Source organism: Mus musculus, chromosome 5 (genome assembly GCF_000001635.26).
Source record: "Mus musculus strain C57BL/6J chromosome 5, GRCm38.p6 C57BL/6J".
NCBI lineage: Eukaryota > Metazoa > Chordata > Mammalia > Rodentia > Muridae > Mus > Mus musculus.
Genome location: NC_000071.6, coordinates 148,221,954 through 148,243,626, shown reverse-complemented (window position 1 = coordinate 148,243,626; position 21,673 = coordinate 148,221,954). Strand labels below are relative to the sequence as shown.

Genomic DNA, 21,673 nt, shown 5'->3' with positions numbered 1-21,673 from the left:
TAAATGCACAATGACTAAAATAATACACAGGACATGATTTGATGAAAAGGTAGCCAAGTTATCCATAAGCCAGGGATCGAAATACCTTCATCATGAAGATTACACAAAATAATATTCATACACATTACAAAGGGCAGAGCTGTGAGCCCAGTACACACTGGGGCTTCTGGTTCCCTTCCCCTGTGCACAGGAGACACGTTTAAAAGCAGAGTACCTAGTTTGGAGCAGCATGGCTCTGGGTCTACACTAACTGAACATTATGTATGTACACAGGTCCCTGGAGCTCAGTAGAGCCAGCCTGCAATACCAGCAGCCAGCTTCACGCCTTCTCCGAGTTCTTGGAGAATGGACAATTTCTCATTGAAGTGCTGAGTTGTGTCCTGACAGTCTTCCTGGCTTTAAGGCATTTGCTCTAGTTAGGTTCCTGTTGTTGTGATAAACGCCCACCAAACCCAGCACGGGATGAATGGAAAGGATTTACTTGGCTTACACATCCACATCACAGTCCGTCACCAAGGAAAGCCAAGGCAGGAACTAAATCAGAGGCCACGGGGAAATGCTGTCCAATGGTTTGCTTTCTCTAAGCTTACTCAGCTACCTTCTTTATAGATCCCAGGATCATCTGCCTAGGGATGGCACCCCTCGCAGTGGGCTGGGCCTCTCGTATCAATTGGCAATTAAGAAAATGTTCCCCATACCTGCCCACAGGCCAATCTGATGGTGGAGACCCCTCAATTGGGACTCTCTCCTCCTAGGTTTATCTAGGCTTGTATAAAGTGGACAAAAGCTGTGACATCAGCTTAGTGTCAACCTGTGTACCTAGGTAAATGATCAAATGACAATGTATGAAATTCTTGAAGACTTAAAAATATATTAAATTATATATTTATTCTGCCTCTTCTTTAATAGTGCTAGCATAGTATATCTTTCTCACCCATTTACTGATTTTTATGTTTAAATTGAGGTTCTTGCAGTTACCATATAGTTGGATTCATTAAATAACTTCTGACTACCCGTGTCTTTTGGGGTTCAAGCTATTCTCATTTAAAGTGGTTATTGATATAGCTGAATTAACCTCTTTGGCCTGTCTTCCATCTCTTGCCTTTTTTCTCTCCGGATACTGGATTTACAGGTGTGGGTCATCTGATTGCAGGTTTGTGCAATATATAACTGCTTTCACAAAGTGACCCCTAGGTGAACGGCATGTGATGCCCATATATCTTGCTGTCTTAGTGATTTGATTATCAGGATCAAGAAGAAAGAAGAAAAGATCTGTGTGTTTCCTATTTGAAACTTAGTTACAATTAAGTTTGTGGAATAAGCAGGTCTGTGTCCCACGGTCAGTGACTATAGAGAAAACACTCTCTTGCTCTCTATAATTCCTCTGACGAAAAGGTAACACTGATGAGACTTTTCAGAGCACAGACGTTCAGTTGCAGACAGTGCCCACTAGGTGGTGCCGTTGCTGCGTCTCTCAGGCTTAGTTCTGAATGGACAGCTTAGTTCTGCTGCCAGCTTTTAAGGAGCCAGGGAAACTTAGTAACTCTTTCCACTTCTATGACACAGGTAGGACACAGGCCTCCTGTATTGCTGCACCAGGCAGTCATCAGTTTGCCCGCGTGGACCACTTCACTAAAAGCTCCCACAATGCTCTCTGCCATTGTCAGCATGGATGTCAGACAGGCCAACCAAACTAGAAGTACTCACATTCCGAATCTTTCAGGGTTTGGCTACTTGGGGCAAATTAAAGAATGAGAAGATAATGGCTGTTAACAAGGTGGAAGGTGCAAAGCATTGTGGTGCCAGATCCAGGGACCCACAAGCATCTGGCTGCTTCTGCTTCCATGGGGAACACACATGGGGTTGTGGCGGGGGAGAGGGAGGGAGGAGCCCCTGGAACGGGATGTCCTTCCGCTGGTGGAATACACCTTCTCTCTTGCCTTCAGAGTGGGCTCATCTGATGAAGCCCTAATTTAAAATCCCACTGCCCGGAACAGCGAGAGCTAGCAAACACTTGCTTGGGGAAAGATTCCTCCATCTTCTCCCCTTTGCTCGACTGAAGACTGGAGAGAGGAGCAGGTGCTGTGAGGCCTTAATGAAGACACAAGGGAGGTTCCTCCAAGAGGAGCCAGCCGTCCTCACCGAGGGGTGTTGTGCTTTCAAACAGCGCCCAAGGTGAGAACTGTATTCTGAAGTTAGCAATGATTCACCAAGAGCTTGGAAAAAGGGAGAGGATCCCTCTACCTGGGAGGCAGACAAGTCTGCTCGGCTTCCCTCTACACTCATCCCAGATCTTGTGGCTCTCCGACCCCTGCACACCCCCGCCCCATTCCCAACGACTCCTCAGAACACTGTATCTCACTTGGTCTGTTTTAAGGGCAACGGGACAAAATGGCCTTAGGGCATTTCCGGCGAGCATCAGGTGTAACTATCCAGCTTTTAATTACTACCTCACTGTTTGTGATTATGTTTTCTCTGCCCCCTGTCTCACGTACAGGGAAGCACGGGGAGGGCTGGTAGGGGAAGGGACATTAATATACGGTGCAAAGACTGTTGGCTCCACTTTGTTCTCATTATGTTGTCCTTAGAGACCTGCATTTCCCTCAGTTTCCCCAAATGTCACACAAGGATGATAGCTATAACAGCTGGAAGAATTCGGTGAGGGTTGGAACAATATCTCCAGACTCTCAGGCATTGACCGTCAGTCAGTCAACAGGGGCTCAGCTGTTATCTGTGAGCCCTGCCTACTTTCAAAATTTCCAAGTCGCCCATGGACCCTTTCACATGGCAGAGGCAGTAGCCCAAGAGCCTCCGCTGTTTCAGGTGAAATATATTAAAAACAACATACAAATCTGGGCTGGAGAGATAGCTCAGTGGTTAAGAGCACTAACTGCTCTTCTAGAGGTCCTGAGTTCAGTTCCCTGCACCCACATGGTGGCTCACAACCATCTGTAATGGGATCTGATGCCCTCTTCTGGCAGTGGAGCGTACATGCAGATAGAGCACTCATACACAAATAAATAAATCTTTAAAAAATACACAAAACTAGTAGAGTAGAATACTAATAAATTTTAAATATAACTATGGGGATTTAAGTTTTTGTTTCTTCCTCTCTTTTGTATTTAGAGTTCGTTTTCACTGCAGTTGATACAGAATGCACGAGAGAAAAAATCTTAAAGAGAGAAAAACAAGAGTCTGTTTCCATAATAAAAGACAGTAAATGCAATGACATTATTATATTCTTTGGAACTAGCTTAGAGGAAAATGAGTTATGGTTGGTGATGTGTATATAGAAAGATAAAGAGGTAGGGGATATGTTCTATGGGACTGTGGTGAGGTGTGGGGGAAGGAGGTGTCCCATGCTGAGGCATCCCTTCCCCCTGAGGAACCAGCCACATGGCGGTATAGTATAGAATAGAGTTTATTCAGGTCATAGGGAGGGGAGCTAAGAGGGAAGTAGAGGTAGAGAAAGGCAGAGAGAGGGAGAGAGAGTAGGGAAGTAGAGGCAGGCCATAGCCATGAGCACATGGAGAGAGAGGGAAAGGAATGGGAAGAGAGGGGGAGCAAGAGAGGGAGGAGGGGGCAAGCAGCCCCTTTTATAGTGAGTCAGGCCTGCCTGGCTGTTGCCAGGTAACAGTGGGGTGGAGCTAACAGTTGAGCTTTGCTGCAGACTGGGGAACTATGGGGCACTGTGGGGAGGTGGAGGATCCTTTGTGATGGCAAAGGCCTAGAGGTATTGTGGTTCCCCTGAGGCAGACCGTGGGGCCTCAAAAACCCTTTTCTTTCTCCTTTTGCTCCCTGGCTTGTGACATGAACGTTTTCTTCTCTGGTATACATCTCAGAATTGCCTCAGGTATTCAGTAATAACAAACATGGAAGACCCACAGAGACACTTCACTGGCATCAAGTCCCACGCCTTTTCTGCCTAATCTATAAGAACTAACAAGCAAAACTCACAGTCTACCACCACATTTGGAGCTAACTATAAAAGAAAAACAAATACTAAGATATTGAGTCAATATAATGCATTGTATTAAAAATAAAATGGAAGCCAGGTGTGGTGGCGCACGCCTTTAATCCCAGCACTTGGGAAGAAGAGGCAGGCGGATTTCTGAGTTCGAGGCCAGCCTGGTCTACAGAGTGAGTTCCAGGACATACAGGGCTATACAGAAAAACCAAACCAACCAACCAACCAAACAAACAAATAAAATGGAAATAAACAAGGCCACATGTTTAAGAATGTGAAGCATTCTGTGTTGTCAAGGACCACTGTCTATGCTATTTCATGAACTTACCACCAGAGGGTGATACAGGGTAGCATTTGGATGAACAACAAGCAAAGGATTCCAGCTTGTCAGTGAGACCCTGGGAAGTGAGCCCAGGAGGGTCACACTCATCACCACATCCCTGGAGGTTTGCAACCATGGCCTTTTGGGTTTTTTTTTTTTTTTTTTGCTTTTTTTCTCCCCTTTGTTGGAAGGCCTGCTTTGCCTGTTGAGGAACATGACTGGCTGCAAGGACAGAGCTGTTAGGTCAGGCAGGTGTGAGGCTATGTTGGCACCTAAGCGTGGCGTTTCAGAATCCCTGGGCTCTGGGCTGAGGCTGTCAGAGCTGACAATTTTCACCATTATTCTACCAGGACAGGGAGTCTATCTGAGCTCCGATGTTCCCAGTGATGAGCTGAATTTCCAGTATGCCCTTCAAGATACATTCAACACTCAGGAAAAATTGACTACAGCAACTGAACTCACTAGACCAGCCAAACCACCGTTGTATATAAAGAGACAGTATCCCTTTTTCATAACGATAGGGGATGGAAATATTTCCTTTTTTGCTTTAGAACTGGGAATGTTTTTATAGTGTACATGAGTTTTCTTCGGGATGGGATCCAAGTCTGAACATGAGATGCATTTGAGATTCTTCACTCTCTAAGCATAAGATAGAGGTAAGTTTATACAATGTTTTAAAGGTGCAGCCAGTCTTAGAAGCTCCAGTGTGGGATTTCACACTTGTGCCCTGTCAGTCCTCAAAAGGTTTCAGGTGTTGGAACATTTCATATTTCAAACATCAAACCAGGGACATATGACCTGTGTAATGAGAGCTAAGTGGCCAGGATTAGTGTCCACTGCCCGCACGTCATACATGTCTAATCCCTACTGAGAGCAGGACCCATAAAGTGGTTTTCCTTGCTCTCACAGAAGACCATTCCTAAGTATTCCCGTGACGTGCCTTTACCCATCAATTCACTACATCCGCACGATGACCTTACAAAGAAGCAGCATCTGTCCTATCAGAAGTGGAGAGGTGCCCAGAGGCATGCAGCAGGAAGGCCACACACATCAGGGATAACGGCACACACACACACACACACACACACACCTTTGCTGCTCAGCAGGCTATGGGCTATATGGGGATAGCCCTACTGGGCTTCTAACTGAACAGCCTTGTGCGTGCCATGGAAGAAAGCAACTTGTGGTCAGCAAAGAGTTTTTCTGAGGCAGAGAACTGCAAAACTATGCGGGTGGAGCCTTAATTCTGGCACATCGGCTTCTTACCTGCTATGGTATCATAAGGTTTAACTTTTCAAAGAATCCACCAGTGCCCTGGGATGTGATCCTAGGAAACAATCATCAAGGCTTTGGTGCCACACTGAGGAGGCCACGTGGGCCATAGGCAGGTAGTGTCACAGTGTAACTATAACTACCCAGCTCAGCAAAGAGGAGCCTAGGCAGGTAGTGTCACAGTGTAACTGTAGCTCAAGGTTCAGCACACACCTTATTTCCTTTTCTATTGAAGATTTGACAGTCCATGAAAAGTCTGTATACAACCAAAGGGAAACTATCCACTCCTTCTGTAGGACAAGCATCCTAGAAGTGTCATGGTTTTGAGACACGAAATCTCAAAGATGCATTTGTAACTTTTATCTTTCGTATAGGAATAGACTGTAGATACTTGTTAACTCTTTGTTGACACCAATACCACCAGTCCAAAACATGGGGAATCTAAATTGATCATTCGTTGCTGGTGTGACAGTTCTTAGTTTCGGAAGAGGCTGGAATCTTGGTACAAATGAATTTGAGCAGCTATCCATGTAGCTGGCCACCCCCCCAAAACAACAGATCGGCAGGTGACTGTGCTAACAGCTTTCAGCAAACAAACAAACAAAAAGACTGAGAGAACAACGAGCAGGTTGGGTTTCTGCACACGAGGGCAGGGAGAGGACAGAAGGGCACAGAACCCCCGTACAGTGCAGCTCAGGTGACCAAGGAAGAAATGCTGTACACCGTGGAACTTAATGTCCTGTTTTACTGACCTGAAATTAGCTAGAGAGGTAGGCACTTCCCCTTCTTCCTGGGGAGGCACTGATACGGTACTTTTACATCTTCCTGTTTCTAGGCACCACGAGGCCAACAAACAACAAACGGGAGCTCAGAGCGCTCACCGGTTGGGTTGCTAGGGTTTGAGTGTGGCTGATCCTCCAAAACCTCCCACTGAAATGTGATAGCCCAGGTACTGCGGAAGGGGGGCCTCGGAAAAAGAATTCATGTCTGCCTCCATTCCCATAGAGTAGTTCCTGAGAGAGCCAGTCAGCATAAGACATTTCACTCGCCTGCCTGCCCAATCACCCACCCCGTTCCCTGTCTTCCACACCCCCCACCCCCAAGGATGGCATCATTTTCAAATCTCCAAAGTAAACCCTCCCTCTCACCCTCGGACACAACCTTCGCATCCAGCAGACGCCAGCCCTCCAGTGACAAGGAACCAGCATTCTGCATTTCTAGAGAAGCAGTGATCCGGAGAGCGCCCTCTAGAGCCCATGCTGAAGGGCTCAGAGGAGGATGCCCCTCAGGCCTGCCTGGGTAAATTTCCCCTCAGCAGCAATGTCTGCTCTTCAAGTCCTCTGTATTTCTTCTTCCTTTTGCGGCCCACCTTTCTCTTTGGTAATCAAGGTGACTTATTCTTCTTTTTAGACTAGTTTTTTTTTTTTTTCCCGGCGAGGTCTGGGCTCCTGGAATATTCTAGAATGCTGCAGGAGATTCCACAGGACCAACACGCCTCCACTCTAGCCCCAAACCCTAATACCACACACACTTCCCAACGCCCATCGTTAGTTCAAGCACCCGTAAACATTCACAGACACAGCCTCACCTTTCCAAAGAAATGCTTAGTAGAGACAGCCAGGGCGTCGAAGCCTTGGATGGCTTTCTTCAGCTCCCTTCGAGCCAGACCCAGCTGCCTGGCCTGCCACTCACACCTGTCCCGCAGTCGCTGGGCCAGCTGCCGCTCCGCCTCCCGGGCCTGCAGGTCAGGCTTGGGTGGGAACTCATTTCGAGGAGCTGAGGTCCTCTGCTTTGGGTACCCTGTGAAGAAAGGAAGGGAGTCACTGGGGGTATTCCGTTCAACTGCATTCTGTCACGGAAGCTCCCCACGCCCATGGGACAGGGAAGGGACTGCCCCTGGTTAGTCATTTTAAGTATTAAACAGACAAAATAGGCAGGGACTTAAATTATTTATTTTGTTTACACAGTTTCAAGTGCCAAGTTTATGCTTAGAAAACAGTAACAAACACACCACCAAATTTCTTTCAGCTTCCATTTCTTTAAGGCCTGCTTGGAAAGTTTTTCTTTCTTTCTTGTTCCTTAGAGGGATTTAAACAATTTATAAACATTATTATGAAAACCTTGTAAATAAAAGCATCGGACAGCAAAAGCAGCCAGACCCACAGCCTGCTTCCTCATAATGAACTTACAGTTAGAGTCGGCATTGGAGGAGGACGCTGTCGGGTTTCACATTACATTTTATACTTTCTTTATTGAATCTATTTTATGTCCTTACCACCCTGAAATGTCTACTGGGAAATCAATCGAGAATCAGCTCTTGTAGAAGTCGGGCTTCAGCGAGCATGGCGGCTCCTCCCTTAGTATCAGAGAATCATGCTGCAAGTCCCTCCCTGCCCTTTCCTGCTCCTCTCATGACCTTGTTCTTCACCGTCAAGGTCAAGTGATAACATCTATTTCTGGGGCTTAGTTCCCATTGCACCAATGTCTTGGGGCCCCCAATGTGACTTCATATCATGCCCACAGCCACCAATCTGGTCTGAGGCTCCCACCGGCATCCAGCTTCTAATCTTCATTACATAGCGAGTAGAGTGATCTTTCCAGAGTTGTGAGGTGGTTCACCACCTGTGGGAAGTCACCCTCTGTTCCCATTGCTGTGTAAAAGAAACTGTCCTTCCCCACACTACTCACAAGGCTCCAGTGAGGCACATGGGAGGCGACATAGCTCACTTGATGAACCGGAAGGTAGCTTACAGAATGAACCCGGAAGTTTGCCTGGGGCCGGGGGGCGGAGTTAGGGAGGTTCAGAAGAGGGGCCTTTGGGGCTGAAGTTTGAGGAAGGAACGGCCCCAGGCAAGAGTTTATGCTAGACAAGGTCATCATGGCTAAGTACCTATGGACCACCATGTGGGAAGCCACATGTGCCGTTGCAGGGTGGCGCTGGCTACCGTTGGCCACCACGCATACATAGGCAGTAAAGTTTTTTGCCAAGATGAGATTTTGAGAATTAACCAATCAGATGAGAGACAAGTTAACCAATCAGATGAGAGAGAAGTTAACCAATCAGATGTAGGCATGCAAATGAGGTGGTAAGCATAACCCATGCATAACCAATCTGGGTGTGAGACACGCCTCTCCTAGGCCTATATAAGCAGCATCAGTTCTGGGCTTGGGGTCTCTTCGCCTCTGCAATCAAGCTCTCCCAATAAACGTGTGCAGATGGGTCCTGTTGCAGTGTCGTTCTTGCTGGCGAGTCAGGGCGCGCGCAAGACCACCATCCCTCCACTGAGGCACAGAGACATGCTGTCCCCACAGGTAGCCAGAGAGCCTGCAGGTGGTCATGATGTGATGTCTCAGACACAGTTTCCCTGAGTACAGGCGGATGTCCCTGTGTCACCTAAAGTCTTCTGGGGGCTCTTTCTTTCTCTTCTGATTTTTGCCCTTTTCTAAAACCTCAGGGAACAAGATGCAAAGCCCAAATGCAGTGTCGTACACAGAGGTACACAAAGCAAGGTGACACATAAATGGCACCATCTGTTGACAGGTGACTCAGGTGTAGACATGATAATGTTAATCCTTTTCTTACTTAAGTCATCAGAGGCTGTGGTGGCAACATACCTTAATTTCTGGGACTCAGGCGGAATTGCACCTCAAAAGTTGTCTTCACGTGATCAAAATATGTTCTATCCCAGAAAAAGTACACGCACATTGTAGACAGCTCAATATTGAATTGCGTGTGCATCACTATAGCATTCTCAGTAGTGAAAAACAAAAACCAGTTTCCCTCAAAATCTCAGAGAAGTAGAGGAGAGATATTACTGCTGCGAGCCCCTAGAGACAGGGTCTAAGGTTCCTGTTCTCCCTTTTTCTCTCATGTGTGGGGTGAATCTGAACTCCCAGTGTCTGAATCTCACCCCAGTCAGTTTCTTTCGAGCCATCCTACCGACTACATGAATCAGGTTAGGGCAGAAGGACGCTATGCTGACCACAACCACATGTGACAGCTGATCCCCCAGGGAGAAGCCAGTAACTGGACATCAGCTCAAAGGTGAACGTCAACAGTTGTTCGCGTGCGAAGGCTGAGCGCTGGGGAGGACACGGTGCTTGAAAATGGAAAGCGAGTATTAAAAATTCATCCGCACCATCCGGTCACTACCCAGGGGATTGCTGTGGACGAAACGGGGTGATTTAATTAGATCTGGGAAGCTTATCGGACACGGACACGGAGCAGTGCTGGTGCCTGCACGTTGATAATGTGACAGGGGGCCGTGACCTTCACACTTGTAAACAAGGTGGAAGCAAGGACCAGACGCAGCTTTGATGGCTTCTCAGTTGAAGGAGAAGTCCTTTATGGACTTGGCCATTGTCCTTACAGAGGCGCGATCCACGGGCACACGAGCAGAGTTCTTTGTGGACTTGAAGAGAGCTTTATTTTTTGTTTTGTTTTGTTTTAGAGAGTAAACACAGTTCAGAAGGTTTTGTGGGATGGAACGCTATTTCCTTACTTAGTATCGGCAGCTGCTTGCCAGGAGTTTCTGCCATGCTGGTTGGTTTTCTTTAACCGGGAAGAGGAAACCTTGTTTGAGGAATCGTCTCCATCTGATTGGCCTGTGGGATATTTCACTGTCATTCTGCCTGAATTTAATGGATCACCCTTGACCTCTGAGCGGGGGGGAGGGGGTGTGTGTGGCTGGGGGCTGAGCAAGTAATCAGTTTCACCGATATGTTGATGTTTCTAAGTGCCCATAAACACAGGATCTAGAGAGCTTCTTCCCTGGTTAGACAAACCTACGGAGCGTGTTCGGAAGCAAAAGGGAGATGCTGTCACTGGGAGAGGTGTGGGGGGGTGGGGGAGCTTTTCTGGCACCCATGCTAAGGACCTTTCACCCCGATGCTCATCTCTGTCCTGTGTCTGACCCTTTATAAACAATGGGTAAGTGGAGTAGAGGCCTCCCGCATGAACCAGCACAGCAGGCACTGGAAAGGATGGAGAAACCAAACCTGCATGTGCTACCACCCAGAAGGCAAATGGCAAATTACCCTATGAAACAAATTTGGCCCAGTTCTACAAAGTGAAGCATATAATTACATCCAGCCCACACATCCAGCTACTGAGGTATTGATTTAGCAAAGAGAAAAGAGTGCAGGTATCCATGCCATATCACCCACAAACACCATAGCTGCCTGACTTTAGTTCCATTAGGCAAATGGCCTCAAAGGACCATTACCAGGGAAATTAGTAAGCTGGGTACAGTGTTTTGAATGAGAATGTTCACCATAGGCTGATGTAGTTGAACACTTGTGGTCCTCAGGGGCTGCTGACGTAGGGGGTGTGGCCTTGCTGGAAGAAGTCATCACTAGGGGTTGACTTTGAGGTTTCAAAGCCTCCTATTATCCTCAGTGTCTGCTCTCTAAGCTTTCTGCTTACAGGAGGGGTTGGCCACCATGCTAGCTGCTTGCTACCCCAAAATGGCGGACTCTTATCCCTCTGGAATCATAAGCTGAAAGAAACTCTTTCTCCTGTAAGTTGCCTTTGTCACTGATGAATCTTTGCACAGCCTCCAAGAACTTATCTCTGACTGGGATGGTGAGGAAATGAGGAACAGACAGACAGAAGACAGACAAGCACACAGACCAAAAGCTGGGACTGGGTGGTCTGGGATAGGTTTTCCCTAACTTGCCATGTCTAACTTCCCAGGGGTATGCTCCAGCCACAGACTAGACCCAGGACTCTCGCCCACGTGGGAACCACCCAGTGCCCTCTCCCTCTGCCCTCTCCTCCCTTTAGCCTGGGGGCTGATGAGCCACTCCCAGGGCCCTCATTCTATTCTCAACTCTTCTGCGGTGTCCACTGGTGTATGGGATGCCCGAAGCTGGGAACCTGGTGCCTAGGACTGCCCCTTGTCTATCACCAGCTGAACTGGGGTCCATGGCTTCCCACAGCCAGACACGCACCATGGGCTGTGTGGAAAGCATGAGGCAATTCTCCTCGTCTGCCCACCCAGAGCACCAGAACTCTGGGATGCGGGTTTTCTCCCTCTCCCCTTTATTCCCCCACACCCACAGCCCAGCATAACATCTTGGTTTTTATAGGTTCCTTTCATATGGAATGAGGAAACCCAGCCTGTGTGTGTGTGTGTGTCAAGCTGGTGTACATCCATCAACACCATCTGAACGAACTCAGCTTCAAATGCAGCTCTCACCCCCCAGCACAGACTGCATGTGGAAGGTACCTGGCGAGTGAGGTTTGGTGGCAGCAGAAGCTGTCCTCTTGGGAGACGAAACAGCGGGCTTTTTGGCTTCTGGATCTTTCTGCAATTCTTTCTTTGCTCCTGTAGATGGTAAAGAGGAACAGAAGAAAGAAAAGACTAGTTACATGCAGAGCTGTAACCCAAACTGCTGTGGAAAAGACTACGTAGTAACAGGAGAAACAGAACAACAAGAAAATAGGTGTCCGCCGGGGAGGGCTCTGCCAGAGCAGGTTGGGGAAGCCATCTTGGGTCCCGGATCCCTCAGAGACGGAGACCAGCCTGCAGAGGTGAGAGTGCAGACTACAGAAGCGTCACAGCTTCTGGGACAGGCAGAAGTGACACAGCTTCTGGGACAGACCCCATTTCAGGCTCCAGACATCTGCTCCAGACATCTGGGCACCTTCCCCGCCAGAGGAGTGGTGTCCGCCCAGGGGGGGTCTCTACCAGAGCAGGTGGGGGAGCCATCTTGGTTCCCAGATCCCTCTGAGACTAGTCTGCGCAGGTAAGAGTGTGGACTACAGAAGCTACACAGCTTCTGGGACAGGCCCTGTTTCAGGCCTTCATCTTCAGCCAGGAGGCAGGTCTGAACGCCAGATATCTGTGCACCTTCCCTGCAAGAGGAGAGCTTGCCTGCAGAGAGTGCTCTGACCACTGAAACTCAGAGGAGAGAGCTAGTCTCCCAAGTCTGCTGACAGAGGCTAACGGAATCACAGGAGAAACAAGCTCCAACCAGAGACAACTAAAACAACTAACTCCAGAGATTACCAGATGGCGAAAGGCAAATGTAAGAATCTTACTAACAGAAACCAAGACCACTCACCATCATCAGAACCCAGCACTCCCACATTAGCCAGTCCTGAATAACCCAACACACCCGAAAAGCAAGACTCAGATTTAAAATCATATCTCATGATGCTGGTAGAGGACATCAAGAAAGGCTTTAAAAACTCATTTAAAAGCTGGGCATGGTGGTACATGCCTTTAATTCCAGCACTCGGGAGGCAGAGGCAGGCAGATTTCTGAGTTCAAGGCCAGCCTGGTCTACAAAGTGAGTTCCAGGACAGACAGGGCTATCTAGAGAAACCCTGTCTCGAAAAACCAAAACCAAACCAAAACAAAACAACAACTCACTTAAAGAAATACAGGAGAACACTGCTAAAGAGGTAGAAGTCCTTAAAGAAATACAGGAAAACACAACCAAACAGGTGATGGAATTGAACAAAACCATCCAAGATCTAAAAAGGGAAATAGAAACAATAAAGAAAACCCAAAGTGAGACAACACTAAAGATAGAAACCCTAGGAAAGAAATCTGGAACCATAGATGTGAGCATCAGCAACAGAATACAAGAGATAAAAGAGAAAATCTCAGGTGCAGAAGATTTCATAGAGAACATTGGCACAACAATCAAAGAAAATACAAAATGCAAAAAGATCCTAACTCAAAACATCCAGGAAATCCAGGACACAATGAGAAGACCAAACCTATGGATAATAGGAGTAGATGAGAATGAAGATTTTCAACTTAAAGGGCCAGCAAATATCTTCAACAAAATTATAGAAGAAAACTTCCCTAACCTAAAGAAAGAACATACAAGAAAACTACAGAACTCTAAATAGACTGGGCAGAAAAGAAATTCCTCCTGACACATAATAATCAGAACAACAAATGCACTAATTAAAGATAGAATATTAAAAGCAGTAAGGGAAAAAGGTCAAGTAACATTGTACTGGCTGGTTTTGTGTCAACATGATACAGCTGGAGTTATCACAGATAAAGGAGTTTCAGTTGGGGAAATGCCTCCATAAGATCCTGCTGTGGGGCATTTTCTCAATTAGTGATCAAGGGGGAAAGGCCCCTTGTGGGTGGGACCATCTCTGGGCTGGTAGTCTTGGTTCTATAAGAGAGCAGGCTGAGCAAGCCAAAGGAAGCAAGCCAGTAAAGAACATCCCTCCATGGCCTCTGCATCAGCTCCTGCTTCCTGACCTGTTTGAGTTCCAGTCCTGACTTCCTTGGTGATAAACAGCAGTATGGAATTGTAAGCTGAATAAACCCTTTCCTCCCCAACTTGCTTCTTGGTCATAATGTTTGTGCAGGAATAGAAACCCTGACTAAGACAAACATATAAAGGCAGGCCTATTAGAATTACACCAGACTTCTCACCAGAGACTATGAAAGCCAGAAGATCCTGGACAGATGTTATGCAGATCCTAAGAGAACACAAATGCCAGCCCAGGCTACGATACCCAGCAAAACCCTCAATTACCATAGATGGAGAAACCAAAGTATTCCATGCTAAAACCAAATTCACACAATATCTTTCCATGAATCCAGCTCTTCAAAGGATAATAAAGGGAAAACACCAACACAAAGATGGAAACTACACCCTAGAAAAAGCAAGAAAGTAATCCTTCAACAAACCTAAAAGAAGACAGCTGCAAGAACAGAATCCCAACTTTAACAATAAAAATAACAGGAAGCAACAACTACTTTTCTTTAATTTCTCTTAACATCAATGGACTCAATTCCCCAATAAAGAGACATAGACTAATAGACTGGCTACACAAACAGGACCCAACATTTTGTTGCTTACAGGAAACCCACCTCAGGGAAAAGGACAGACACTACCTCAGAGTGAAAGGCTGGAAAACAATTTTCCAAGCAAATGGTCCAAAGAAGCAAGCTGGAGTAGCCATTCTAATATTGAATAAAATTGACTTCCAACCCAAAGTTATCAAAAAAGACAAGGAAGGGCACTTCATATTCATCAAAGTTAAAATCTACCAAGATGAACTCTCAATTCTGAATATCTATGCTTCAAATACAAGGGCAGCCACATTCGTTAAAGAAATTTTAGTAAAGCTCAAAGCACACATTGCACCTCACACAATAATAGTGGGAGAATTCAACACCCCACTCTCACCAATGGACAGATCCTGGAAACAGAAACTAAACAGAGACACATGGACACTAACAGAAATTATAAAACAAATGGACTTAACAGATATCTACAGAACATTTTATCCTAAAACAAAAGGATATACCTTCTTCTCAGCACCTCATGGTACCTCCTCCAAAATTGACCATATAATTGGTCACAAAACAGGCCTCAACATATACAAAAATATTGAAATTATCCCATGCATCCTATCTGATCACCACGGACTAAGGCTGATCTTCAATAACAACATAAATAATAAAAAGCCAACATTCACGTGGAAACTGAACAACACTCTACTCAATGATTCCTTGGCAAGGATGAAATAAAGAAAGAAATTAAAGACTTTCTAGAGTTTAATGAAAATGAAGCCACTACATACCCAAACTTATGGGACACAATGAAGGCAGTCCTAAGAAGAAAACTCATATCCCTGAGGGCCTCCAAAAAGAAACTAGAGAGAGCATACATTAGCAACCTGACAGCACACCTAGAAGCTCTAGAACTAAAGGAAGCAAATTCACCCAAGAGGAGTAGACTGCAGGAAATAATCAAACTCAGGGGTGAAATCAACCAAGTGGAAACAAAAAGAACTGTTCAAAGAATCAACCAAACCAGGAGCTGGTTCTTTGAGAAAATCAACAAGATAGATAAACCCTTAGCCAGACTAACTAGAGGGCACAGGGACATTATCCTAATTAACAAAATCAAAAATGAAAAAGGAGACATAACAACAGAACCTGAGGAAATCTAAAACATCATCAGATCCTACTACAAAAGAATATACTCAACAATACTAGAAAACCTGGATGAAATGGACAACTTCCTAGGCAGATACCTGATACCAAAGTTAAATCAGGATCAGATTAATGATCTAAACAGTCCCATTTCCCCTAAAGAAATAGAAGCAGTCATCAATAGTCTTCCAACCAAAAACAGCCCAGGACCAGATGAGTTTAGTGCAGAGTTCTATCAGACCTTCAAAGATGACCTAATTCCAACTCTTCTCAAACTATTCTACAAAATAGAAACAGAAGGTACTCTACCCAATTCATTCTATGAGGCCACAATTACTCTGATACCTAAAGCACACAAAGATCCAACAAAGAAAGAGAACTTCATACCAATTTCCCTTATGAATATCGATGCAAAAATACTCAATAAAACATTCGCAAACCGAATCCAAGAACACATCAAAACGATCATCCATCCTGACCAAGTAGGTTTCATCCCAGGGATGCAGGGATGGTTTAATATACGGAAATCCATCAACGTAATCCAGTATATAAACAAACTCAAAGACAAAAACCACATGATCATCTCGTTAGATGCTGAGATAGCATTTGACAAAATCCAACACCCCTTCATGATAAAAGTTTTGGAAAGATCAGGAATTTAAGGCCCATACCTAAACATGATAAAAGCAATCTACAGAAAACCAGTAGCCAACATCAAACTAAATGAAGAGAAACTTGAAGCAATCCCACTAAAATCAGGGACTAGACAAGGCTGTCCACTCTCGCCCTACCTATTCAATATTGTACTTGAAGTTCTAGCCAGAGCAATTTGACAACAAAAGGACATCAAGGGGATACAAATTGGAAAGGAAGAAGTAAAAATATTACTATTTGCAGATGATATGATAGTATATATAAGTGACCCCAAAAATTCCACCAGAGAACTTCTAAACCTGATAAACAGCTTCAGTGCAGTAGCTGGATATAAAATTAACTCAAATAAATCAATGGCCTTTCTCTACACAAATGATAAATGAACTGAGAAAGAAATTAGGGAAACAACACCCTTCACAATAGTCACAAATAATATAAAATACCTTGGTGTGACTCTAACTAAGGAAGTGAAAGATCTGTATGATAAGAACTTCAAAGAAAGTTGAAGAAAGAAATTGAAGAAGATCTCAGAAGATGGAAAGATCTCCCATGTTCATGGATTGGCAGGATCAATATAGTAAAAATGGCTATCCTGCCGAAAGCAATCTACAGATTCAATGCAATCCCCATCAAAATTCCAACTCAATTCTTCACTGAGATAGAAAGGGCAGTTTGCAAATTCATATGGAAAAATAAAAAACCCTAGGATATCAAAAACTATTCTCAACAATAAAGGAACCTCTGATGGAATCACCATGCCTGACATTAAGCTGTACTACAGAGCAATTGTGATAAAAACTGCACGGTACTGGTACAGTGACAGACAGGTAGATCAATGGAATAGAATTGAAGACCCAGAAATGAATCCACACACCTATGGTCACTTGATCTTTGACAAGGGAGCTAAAACCACCCAGTGGAAAAAAAGACAGCATTTTCAACAAATGGTGCTGGCACAACTGGCGGTTATCATGTAGAAGAATGCGAATTGATCCTTTCTTATCTCCTTGTACAAAAGCTCAAGTCTAAGTGGATCAAAGACCTCCACATAAGACCAGAGACACTGAAATTAATAGAGGAGAAAGTGGGGGAAAGCCTCGAAGATATGGGCACAGGGGAAAAATTCCTAAACAGAACAGCAATGGCTTGTGCTATAAGATCAAGAATTGACAAAGGGGACCTCATAAAATTGCAAAACTTCTGTAAGGCAAAAGACACTGTCAATAAGACAAAAAGTCCACCAACAGATTGGGAAAGGATTTTTACCAATCCTAAATCTGATAGGGAATTAATATCCAATATATTAATATATATATACAATATATATACAAAGAGCTCAAGAAACTGGACTCCAGAAATTCAAATACCCCCATTAAAAATGGGGTTCAGAGCTAACAAAGAATTCTCAACTGAGGAATACCAAATGACTGAGAAGCACCTGAAAAAAATGTTCAACATCCTTAATCATCAGGGAAATGCAAATCAAAACAACCTTGAGATTCCACCTCACACCAGTCAGAATGGCTAAGATAAAAAATTCAGGTGACAGCAAATGCTGGCGAGGATTTGGAGAAAGAGGAACACTCCTCCACTGCTGGTGGGATTGCAAGCTTGTACAACCACTCTGGAAGTCAGTCTGGAGGTTCCTCAGAAAATTGGACATAATACTACCGGAAGATCCAGCAATACCTCTCCTGGGCATATACCCAGAAGAAGTTCCAACTGGTAATAAGAACACATGCTCCACTATGTTCATAGCAGCCTTATTTATAATAGCCAGAAGCTGGAAAGAACCCAGATGTCCCTCAACAGAAGAATGGATACAGAAATTGTGGTACATTTACACAATGGAGTACTACTCAGCTATTAAAAACAACGGATTTATGACATTCTTGGACAAATGGATGTATCTGGAGGATATCATCCTGAGTGAGGTAAACCAATCACAAAAGAAGTCATTAGATATGCACTCACTGATAAGTGGATATTAGCCCAGAAACATAGAACACCCAAGATATAATTTGCAAAACACAAGAAATCACGAAGAGGGAAAACCAGTGGGCGGATACTTCATTCCTCCTTAGAATAGGGAACAAAATACCCATGAAAGGAGTTACAGAGACAAAGTTTGGAGCTAAGACGGAAGGATGGACTATCCAGAGACTACCCCACCCAGGGATCCATCCCATAATCATCCACCAAACCCAGACACTGTTGCATATGCCAGCAAGATTTTGATTAAGGGACCCTGATATAGCTGTCTCATATGAGGCTATGCCAGTGCCTGGCAAGTACAGAAGTGGATGCTCACAGTCATCTATAAGATGGAACACAGGGCCCCCAATGGAGGAGCTAGAGAAAGTACCCAAGGAGCTGAAGGAGTCTGCAATCCTATAGGTGGAACAACAATATGAACTAACCAGTAGCTCCAGAGCCCCAGAGCTGGTGTCTCTAGCTGCATATGTAGCAGAAGATGGCCTAGTCAGCCATCACTGGGAAGAGAGCCCCTTGGTAGTGCAAACTTTATATGCCCCAGAACAGGGGAATGCCAGGGCCAAGAAGTGGGAGTGGGTGGGTAGGGGAACAGGGCGGGTAGGGTATAGGGAACTTTTGGGATAGCATTTGAAATATAAATGAAGAAAATATCTAATAAAACAAACAAACAAACAACAAACAAACAAACAAGAAAAGAAAAGAAAATAGCCGGGCAATTTGTTATAGTCAACGCCCTCGCCCCTGTGGCTGGGAGAGTGACACCCTTGTTTATAAAACAGGGCATTTAGGTCTAAGTGTCCCCTGAAATGGGCTCTGCTTGTCTCTAGTTTGACGAAAACACCACTTACTCTGGCGATCACGTAAACCGTGACCTCATAAGACATCCAGAAATTAAAACTTCACTGTACTTGGGCACCAATTTGGTCTACTGAAGACAGGGAAGGGAACAACAGACCCCCCCCCCAAATATCTGCAGGGAGGGGCGTGTGGGGGGGGAACACCTCTGATTGATTTCCATTTGGGAGCGACCTGGAGTTCGCTGGCCCCCTGGGCTGCAGCTTAGCAGGGAACTATCCCAGCATGCTCTGCAGGAGGGATAACCTGGGCAAGGGTGTGATGTATGGGCATGAGTAGATGCTCTCAGAAGATGACTGGGGACAGTGAGAGTGGTTTCTCTCCGAAAGCTCAAGTCTGCTCATCTTCCGTGTTGCTAGGTAGGCTGCAAGTGCCCGCTACATGCCAGCTACATGCCCACTCATACCGTGCTCCCACGGGACCGTGCATGCGAGAACGTTCTCCAGGCCCACGCCCCGCCGGCACTGACAAGCCAGGCATGCGATCCCTGACTGCACAGCAATGTGTCTCTGCTCAGCAGTGACCTAATTGCAAGCCCATTTCTCTCTCCCTGACATGTAAGAGCTTTCCCTTCATCGTGCAGAGCAGACCTTCCCCATATTTAAATTTTGCGCATTTCCCCCCTTCGAACGTTATATTACCACCTTTTGCTGCCTGTAGTATGAGGTTTTAACACGTTTGAATACCTCCGCTTTCCCCACCCCCTTTCCAGCTCTGATGTCTTGAGAACATCACTTGAGGGTTTCTATGTGTGTGCACGCACACTGAAGGTCTGCCGAGGCATCTCCGGGCTTCAGGTGGCTGTGCCTCGGGGTCCTTGAAACCCCAGCCACAGTTCCATTCTCCAGGTATCACAGACAACCACCACAGCGCTAATCTCATGATTCTCTCTCTCTTCCTGCCCTCTGCTTTTATGTTAGATCAACAAATAGGGAAAGAGACCAAGACTCCGGGGACTAAGCAGGGAAACACTAGTTGCCTCCAAAGTCACCAGACAAAGTTTCCTGCTTTACCACAAGCTACTCAGGAATATTTATTAAGCCTGAATTGAGTTTCCCATCCCTGTCTCACAGAGCAAGGGCTATAACCCCAACTGGAAACTTTGGTACAGATAGCTTTTGAAATTCCACTTCTGCAAATCTCTCTATGGAGCACTTCCCCAAGTATGCAAAATATTGTGCTCAAAGACAGGACATCATTTACAACAATGAATAGGTGAATATCAACAAAATCCACATTGAAGAAGACCCAAATTATCTCACACACACACACACACACACACACACACACACACACACACACACACACACATATTCAAGCCATGGAGTACTAAGCTGTCATTAAAAATATTATACTGACATGAAAAAAGACATCCACAATAAATAAAAGTATTAGCTGTTGAATAGAAGTCAAGGTATTGTCTCATGTCACCACACAAAAGAGCGCCTGTATTAAGGTTTCTAGAGGCTTAGGCGTGCTAAGTTCTAAGCAGTAGGACTGAATGACTTGAACTATTTATTTTTGATGACTTGGCATTATTTTCACTTCAAGACAATAGTAGAGCGAGAGAGGTCAACCCGAGGTATGCAATAGTCTGTATGTTGCATAGATCGACAAGAAGGCCTGGCAGTGAGATCCCAGAATTCTCTGGGCTGAGACTCAACCTGTCCCAAGTCTGTCTGTCCTGCCTAATTGTTCTTACTGTCTACTCATTTCCCCTTCCCCAAATCTCTGTTTCCTGTTACCTCTGTAACAACCCCTCCAACTGCGTCCCCACCCCAGCCTCTCTCAGCACAATAACTTGGGTGGAAGAGCTCACTTCCCTCTGTGCTGTGGATGGAGTGTAAAGTGGCCCCTGGAGGCTCCCAGGTCCAGACACTAGATCTTCAGCGGGTGATGCTGTTTGGGGAAGCGGTGTCACTGTTAGGAGACAAGAGCCTGTCTAGCGGAGGCTGGCAGCTGAGGGAAGACCTTACTGGTTCAGCCTGGCCCTCGAACTGGCCCCAGCTTTTGTCTCCTTCCTATGTGAGGCCCATGTTTTCTAGATTCCTGTGACTCTGTTTCGTGGCCAGCCTCTTTAGTGGCTCCCTGTATTGTGGCCAGCTTTAGTGGCTCTGTGGCCAGCCTCTTTACTTTGGCAGGTCACTACAAAATTTTTTTTTCTCTTTAAATTTTCCACTGTTCAAAAATTCCTTCCAATCAAATGTTTGCCTTAACTCAAAACTTTTAATGTGGTGATCGCTTCATTCCGAGATGCAAAGGGCTTTCTCTTTGGGTTCCTGGGTTGCTAAGGACAGGTCTACTACTGTAACAAACCTCAACCTTTTGTGGGTGACCTGCTGTACTTTCTGGAAGAACTCTTATTACCTCTGATTCTCACTCTAGTGTACCTGGTTGCCTTTTTTATTTATTATGAAGAGAGGCCTGGTAGATCTTTTTAACCTGCATAATAATGTTGGTTCTTTCCCTCCGGTTTCTCAGTTTATGGCTGTCCTATGAACTCTATTTGTGTGTGATGTCCCACTTTGCACAGCCTCCGTGTGCCCAGTCACACCCAATACAGCCTCAGTTAAACACAACGTCATCTCAGCCTCTCCCTTCCACCTCCCCAGCTTTGGCCCCTTTGCTTATACTGGAGACAACGATCCTGTTTTTCTCTTCTCTTTTCTTCTTTCTTCACACTCA

At 45.4% G+C, this 21,673-nt stretch overlaps 1 protein-coding gene across 4 annotated transcripts in view; it reads right to left on the bottom strand.

The window, feature by feature from the left end:
* Positions 1-21,673, bottom strand: part of Mtus2 (microtubule associated tumor suppressor candidate 2) — a 358,791-nt gene that overhangs the window by 72,439 nt on the left and 264,679 nt on the right. For all 4 annotated transcript variants that reach the window (XM_011241018.3, NM_029920.7, NM_001359503.1 and 1 more), the window contains 2 exons: positions 11,792-11,890; positions 7,150-7,361 (listed from right to left, as the gene is read on the bottom strand). In XM_011241018.3, the coding sequence (XP_011239320.1) occupies positions 7,150-7,361; positions 11,792-11,890 (311 nt within the window). The remainder of the gene's footprint in view (positions 1-7,149; positions 7,362-11,791; positions 11,891-21,673) is intronic.